This window comes from Dendrobates tinctorius, unplaced genomic scaffold (genome assembly GCF_039654945.1).
Source record: "Dendrobates tinctorius isolate UK_male_01 unplaced genomic scaffold, ASM3965494v1 ptg000035l, whole genome shotgun sequence".
NCBI lineage: Eukaryota > Metazoa > Chordata > Amphibia > Anura > Dendrobatidae > Dendrobates > Dendrobates tinctorius.
This window is the reverse complement of record NW_027361703.1, coordinates 20670001-20677651: the sequence shown is the minus strand read 5'-3', so window position 1 is coordinate 20677651 and position 7651 is coordinate 20670001. Positions and strand designations below refer to the sequence as shown.

At 35.5% G+C, this 7651-nt stretch overlaps 1 protein-coding gene across 19 annotated transcripts in view; it reads right to left on the bottom strand.

The window, feature by feature from the left end:
* Nucleotides 1-547: 547 nt before the first annotated feature.
* The window catches only part of FOXP2 (forkhead box P2), a 461404-nt gene continuing 454300 nt past the window's right edge, over nucleotides 548-7651 (bottom strand). For all 19 annotated transcript variants that reach the window (XM_073573315.1, XM_073573316.1, XM_073573312.1 and 16 more), the window contains one exon: nucleotides 548-4897. In XM_073573315.1, the coding sequence (XP_073429416.1) occupies nucleotides 4753-4897 (145 nt within the window). In that variant the 3' untranslated portion in view covers nucleotides 548-4752. The remainder of the gene's footprint in view (nucleotides 4898-7651) is intronic.

Here is a 7651-nt window from a genome sequence, read left to right as displayed (position 1 = left end):
TTGTTAGTCCTTAAAATGAAAAGTGTGACACTATTGTTCTCAGCAACGATCTGGGAGTGACAGATGCTTCCATGAGTCTTCCCCATTCTGTTCTCCTTCCGTTCAGAAATTTTTCCATCTGTTTCAACATTTTTATTGCCCACCAGACCTCCTTATTGGGTCTGCTGGAAAAAAAAATGCTCAGATTTCCCATTGACTCCCAATATAATCATTATTGAAAATGAGCATCCGAGTTTTAGGAATTGCTAGGTTCGAGTAATGAGCATCTGAGCATTTCAGTGCTTGCTCATACCCAGTATATATATGTATAAATATCTATCTATATTTACCTGTTCACAGATCAGAGAGAGAACTATAAATGTCCACTACATGGAACTCTTGTAATTCTTCCGCATGAAAGCAGATTTGTACTCAGCAGTTGGTCTGACTTGGCAATATCACTTGCTTAGTTTCTTCGATCAATATACCCCAGGCAACTATGTTCATAGATGATATAGCATGCAAAATAATTTAAGTGAAGGTTAAAAAAAGCTACCTCGATAACAGCTGTAGCTCAACACGGGACATTTATTCCAACAATAAAATCCAAGTGATGCAATGTTATCCATTTTCTGCTCAACCATAACATCTGATAATGGCTAAACTATCATTGACTGTATTCACTGCTCTTCTTTACAAGATCTTTTACACAAACACTTTTGGACTGAATACTTCATACAATACATGTGGTATAATCTGTAGACATACAGTAACAATATAGGGAGCTAAACTGTAAGGAATATAAATCTAATAATAATAATAATTTGGTCAAAAGAATTAGATATTTTATTTTATTCCAGAAATGTAGGCAAATGAATGAAATGGTTTCATATACATGTTTACATCCAACAGTTCAGAAATATTGTTTATACATATAGTAAAAATGTACATCCTTTAACCGAACCAGATCTCATTGGTGAAAGATTCTAAATTATATGAACAAATATACCAACGATTCAAAAGCATAAGACAGTATATTAACTACAAGTACAAGAAACCCATGATTAACAAAAAAAAACAGAAATAAAAAAACAATGGTAATTTTCATACTTTAGCATGTCAAGTTTCTTTTCATGTATGGATGTGAATACATTTGCAACAGCTTCAAGTGAATGTGACCATTGTCAACATGTCAACATAGTTTAAATATTTATTCAGTGGTACAGTAGATATATATTCTACCTGTGCTTCCAATTACCTCGACTGAGATTATATAGAAATGGATTTAAGGAGCTGTGGGTGTAAAATGATTATGATTGCTTCCCCAAATGTATTAAAGTAATTCACATGTAATTCTACCTAATACTTCTAACAGTCACAAGAAAACTGAATTGATGTTCAAATATAAGAAGTATGCCATGATTCCTGCCTTATAGAATGTCATCCATATACTCACTATATTGGTATCACCCATTTCCAACATATAGTAAAGGCAGCCATTTTGTAAAGCGAGCCAATCTTTATGGTTTAGGAATCAGATATAATTTTTTGTTTGTTGCTCATTAAGTTTTTCTATGCAATCTCGTAACATAAAATGGCAGCCTACACTTTGCATGGGCATTAAGTGCACCTAAAGCAATTGTGTTTTAAAGAATGGAAAAATGTAAAATAAAAATCTGATAACTCCCTGGTGTTAGAGGTAGACAGTTTTCTTTCAAATCCTAGGTTTGGTCCTTTTATTTTATTCAGCAGTGAAAGCCATGAATACAAGAACAAATAACAGCTGTTACAATTCAACCATGACTTCTAACGTCAGAGAATTCAAGATATGAACACACAGTACACAGTAATGAAAAAGTATCAAAATTAGTTTACCTCAAAAAGATAAATAAACAGGCATATACCACCAATACATAAACAGATGTTTGTGCTACAGGTAAAATTAGCTGTATACAAAACATAATGGATCCCCATCATCATCATATGATAGAAGCAAGAATACATGAGCCATTTTATTTCTCAGACATTATGCTTTTATAAGGTATGCACAGAAGTTCAAGCAATAAATACATACATTAGTTCAAAGCCTTACAACAGCTACGCAAAGCAGAGCGGGAAAGCGGGTTTGCTATTACTAGCAAGCAATGATATAAGAGTAAAAATTAATGAAATGCATTAAAGCAACATTTTTCTTAGAAAAAAGTCTGGTCATTTATGGGTCCACCAACATTTTTACATAATATGCACAATTATCAAAATACAGACCAAGCATCTCAGAAAACCCCAAAAAAACCTAACATCTAATTTCAAAGCAACTGCAGTTTTGGAGGTTTTTCTGGTATATGTGCAAGCAGCTATTTTTAATTGTATTTATACAAAACCCATGCAAAACTCTACAGGTATATGCATTCTGTGGCTGAGACTTCCATTCAAAGTTTTGTAACTGAGGTATGCATACTTAAGCATTGTCGTCTTTGGCCACTTTCTCGATGGTGCAAGTATCACATTAATTTTTATACTACCAAGGTGGACACACATATGAAGACTAATTGCCCCATTTTCATAGTTAGTCGTTCCCTATTTATCATAATGATCAAGGGCGCTCTTTTCATAAGTAATGTGACATGTTCATCTGATGCTAGAAAACTGAGCTTTCTGCTGATATGACCAATAGACAAACACCATGAAAGTAGCAGGTACTGTGATACTGTGACAATTAATGTTATCTGCCTTGTTTTTCTTTAGTTTCTAATTTTGTTTTGTGCAGAGGTAGAAGCTTTCAGAAAGCCTTTTGGGTAAGTGGGAAAACCCCTTTGAAAGCTGTTGTGTCCTTCTATTTGGTGTGATAGATGACTGTATATATTTAAGTAATTCTCGCTGACTCCAGCAAAGAATAAATGATGAGCTTAGTTTGCAATAAACCAGTTCCATCATATGGAGCTGGTACATATGTTAAGCTCTAGCAGCCACCTTCTGTCAAAAACTGTAAAGCAAGAACCATAATTAGGTTATGAGGTCCCTCGGTTTGGGTAAAGTATTATCAAGACTTGGCACAGCACATAAAAAGCAACATGTAAAGTTTCTAGGTTTTAGAAAACACCTATGTTATTAAAACATAGAAAATAATTGTAACATTTTTGGGTTTGGATTTTCTGTTTGGAAACTAGCATTCCAACAAGTTGGTCAGTGCAAGTTTCTAGAAGGGGTGTATTGTTAGTGTTAGTATCCCGTATAAGCAGAGGCAGAATTCTATGTAACTTTGGTTTGACTGAAAATAAATACCATGTTCTACGATTGCTATATCTTTGATTTCAGTGTAAAACTTACCTAGCTCACTTTAAATCAATATGAAATTATTTTTTTGGCTTTACTAGACCGTTTACGTTTGGTTCCTACATTTTTTTTTATTTATTATAACTTAAGACTATAAAAATAGTACACAACAGATAGACCATACAGTACAAGACATTATAACAACATGTATTCACCACAAAAATAAAAAAATAAAATAATAACAAATGACTGTATGGGAAGTAAAATGAAAATAAAACACAATGTTTATATATAACAATATGCAATCTGCATTTGTCAAGTACATATATATTTTGGTTGGTTGGTCATCCACATTTTGTTGCTAGCAATCTTCCACTGGAGAGACTGTTCTCACCTTTGTCTTATGCAAAATCTTCATAGTATTTAGAGTGGCTTGTGCCTCAGAAAAAGAATACATTATTTCTCTTTGAACTTTCCTTATTTGTTTCTTTGTGTAGGGCTAAATAAAAAGATCCCAGAGGTCATCAGAAAACAGCAGGTAGTTCGTGGAACGGTTCCTTTGTACTAATTAAAGTTACAGAAGACTGACCAAAGCAAGTGGCTGCTTCTGTCGTTGAGCTATTGGCCATTGTTAGAGTTGGCTTTGGTTTGCAGCTGTAGCCTTTGACTGTGTTTTCAGGTAGACAAAGCTTTATCACAAGGAGGTAAATAGTACAGTTGTAAGATATATGCAGATATGCAAATGTTTCTATGGCGTTCGCACATACAATGTTAGTTTAGGATTGCACTTTACAACTTAACAATAACAGCACAGACTGGAAGCCTAAAGGTTTTTGGATGTCGCAACAGTCTAATTACTGTGGTGTGTAATACCAAATTTATGTCATTTACAGTTGGTGGTACAAGCATAAAAAAGAAAATGAACAGGAAAAAAAACACAAAAACAAAAAAGAAATGTGCTTGTTTGATTTTGCTTTTCACTTTAGCTAAACAAGCAGTGTTACTAACTTTTGATCCTACTCCTGTGCAAATTAAAAAACAATAGCAACAATCTGAACTTGGCCAGGATTTGTTTCTAACATTATATCTACTGCATGTTTGAGATTCACATTGATGAAACTAACACTATTTTTGGCAGTATATGAGGCCTTTTTCTTTCTACAGAACATTGTATCCTCATATTCAGTCATTTCATGAACCCTTTTGAGCCATATTTTAAATGGGCAAGCCATTATATAAAGTACAGTTTTTTTTGTATTTTGTTTTTGTTTTGTTTTTTTTCAAGAAAATCAGTTTTTGCCTTAAAAAAGAAGACAACAAGCAGTTTCCTTGTTGCATTAAATCCCAAAGGGCTGGTTTAACAAGTTCCTCAAGGACTGTCTCCGTAATCCATGCGTAATAAATAGTCACAGTAAAAATCTGTCAAATATTCATGGTTGTGGAGTGGTTGGGAAGGTCAGTGCTATGTCCCTTCATTTGAGGTCTTTTAAGTCTTTTATTTTATTCCAGGTCTTCAGACAATGGCTCTTCCTCAAGCTCTCTGTCTTCTTCCAACTCTGGACTATGGTTAGCTGTTGTTACCAATGACATTGGGCAATCATCGTCATCAGCAATCACTGGTTCTTCTTTTACATGTACAGAATGTCTAAAATGAGAAAAAGATTGCTATATATAATAAATATCAATATTTTTATTTCAATGCAGTTTCATCTGAAGTATATCACATTTTTATTCTCTATAGCATACAGACAACAAAAATTGTACATTTATTTTATATATATTACGTAAAGAATTTATAGTATTACTTGGAAAAAAGTCAATTAAATAGACTTGTACGTCCTTAACATGTCCTCCAGGTAATAGAGTTATAACATGTCGGGTTAATTAATAAAACATAAATACCTTAAAGAATACATATACACTCACTGGCCACTTTATTAGGTACACCATGCTAGTAAGGGGTTGGACCCACTTTTGCCTTCAGAACTGCCTCAATTCTTCGTGGCAGAGATTCAACAAGGTGCTGGAAGCATTCCTCAGAGATTTTGGACCATATTGACATGATGGCATCACACAGTTGGCGCAGATTTGTCGGCTGCACATCCCTGATGCGAATCTCCCGTTCCACCACATCCCAAAGATGCTCTATTGGATTGAGATCTGGTGACTGAGGAGGCCATTTGAGTACAGTAAACTCATTGTCATGTTCAAGAAACCAATCTGAGATGATTCGAGCTTTATGACATGGCGCATTATCCTGCTGAAAGTAGCCATCAGATGTTGGGTACATTGTGGTCATAAAGGGATGGACATGGTCAGCAACAATACTCAGGTAGGCTGTGGCGTTGCAACGATGCTCAATTGGTACCAAGGGGCCCAAAGAGTGCCCAGAAAAAATTCCCCACACCATGACACCACCACCACCAGCCTGAACCGTTGATACAAGGCAGGATGGATCCATGCTTTCATGTTGTTTACGCCAAATTCTGACCCTACCATCCGAATGTCGCAGCAGAAATCGAGACTCATCAGACCAGGCAACGTTTTTCCAATCTTCTACTGTCCAATTTCGATGAGCTTGTGCAAATTGTAGCCTCAGTTTCCTGTTCTTAGCTGAGAGGAGTGGTACCCAGTGTGGTCTTCTGCTGCTGTAGCCCATCTGCCTCAAAGTTCGACGCACTGTGTGTTCAGAGATGCTCTTCTGCCTACCTTGGTTGTAACGGGTGGCAATTTGAGTCACTGTTGCCTTTCTATCAGCTCGAACCAGTCTGCCCATTCTCCTCTGACCTCTGGCATCAACATGGCATTTCCGGCCACAGAACTGCCGCTCACTGGATTTTTTTTCTTTTTCGGACCATTCTCTGTAAACCCTAGAGATGGTTGTGCGTGAAAATCCCAGTAGATCAGCAGTTTCTGAAATTCTCAGACCAGCCCTTCTGGCACCAACAATCATGCCACGTTCAAAGGCACTCAAATCACCTTTCTTCCCCATACTGATGCTCGGTTTGAACTGCAGGAGATTGTCTTGACCATGTCTACATGCCTAAATGCACTGAGTTGCCGCCATGTGATTGGCTGATTAGAAATTAAGTCTTAACACACAGTTGGACAGGTGTACCTAATAAAGTGGCCAGTGAGTGTAGTTCAAAAATAACTTCTACCATATGAATAACAAAATACTATGGACAATGTTGGATTTCCTTAAGATTTAGAATCTATATAGGTAAACATTCCTCAAACATCATTAAATGATATCCATAAGGTAGAGTTTTAAGGCACATGTGCTACAGCCGAAGATGCACGATTCTAATTTTCTTTTTATCTGTAATGTATGCATACGAGAAGAGAATGTTTAAAACCTTATGTGTATTTGACAATGCATAAGTATATTTATTCCAAAGAACAATTCACCTAAATGCTAATTTACCAGTTATTTTTATTTATTTTACAGTCGTTTTAAAAATGATATTCTATAATCACATTATTTCATGATTTAAAAAAAAAAAAATCATCATTGAAATATTTTACCAACTATTGATGTAAAAGACTTTTTGTTGTAAAGTGTGCACTTACAGTAAAAAAAAAAACAAATTCTAATAATGAAGATATATGTGCAGAAAAAAAATTCTTGCTTGATAAGTTTTATGCTTAAAGGGAAAAAATAAATTAAAACTATATATCATTTTAGTGTGATTGTCACACGCGCAAGCGTAGTCCAGGATACTTGCTGCAAATAATAGGACAATACCATACTATGGTCCAAGTTAAACCTTTTGAAATAAGAGATATAATTTGCGCTATGAATAATGTCCGTTATAAGCAATGTCCTTAAAAAACAATTTAATATTTCCAATAACTCCATTGAATTTGAAATCATGGATTTCATTACATGCGCTACCCAGGGGGTTATATACTGCATAAAATGCCTTTTCGGCAAACTATATGTAGGGCGAACTAAACGCCCAATGTATTTCAGAATAAGTGAGCACTTGCGTAACATTAGCAATAAATTTACCACTTATCCATTATCTAATCATTTTTTGAACCATCACGGAGGCTCAGTGAAAGGCACCATAGTCACTGGCATCAAAATAGTTTAGAAAAGTTGGAGGAAAGGCAATTATTCAAACAAGAAAAATTATAGCCAGCTCACCCAGTTAGACGTCCTTAGTGGTTCTGCTCACTGCCAGGAAGCCGCACGGAGTTGTAATGGGAGAGGCACACCCATGTTGCAATAGAAACAAAAACCAGCAAATAATTCCAGCGGATGCTTCCTACTTGGCCATAAAATCCATTTTATTTTTATCTTTTAAAATAGTTCCATGTGGCAGAAACCCAAATATATACAGGGGGTCAGAAGAAAAAAGGGCACACTGCTGCTTTATGCATAAAGCAGCAG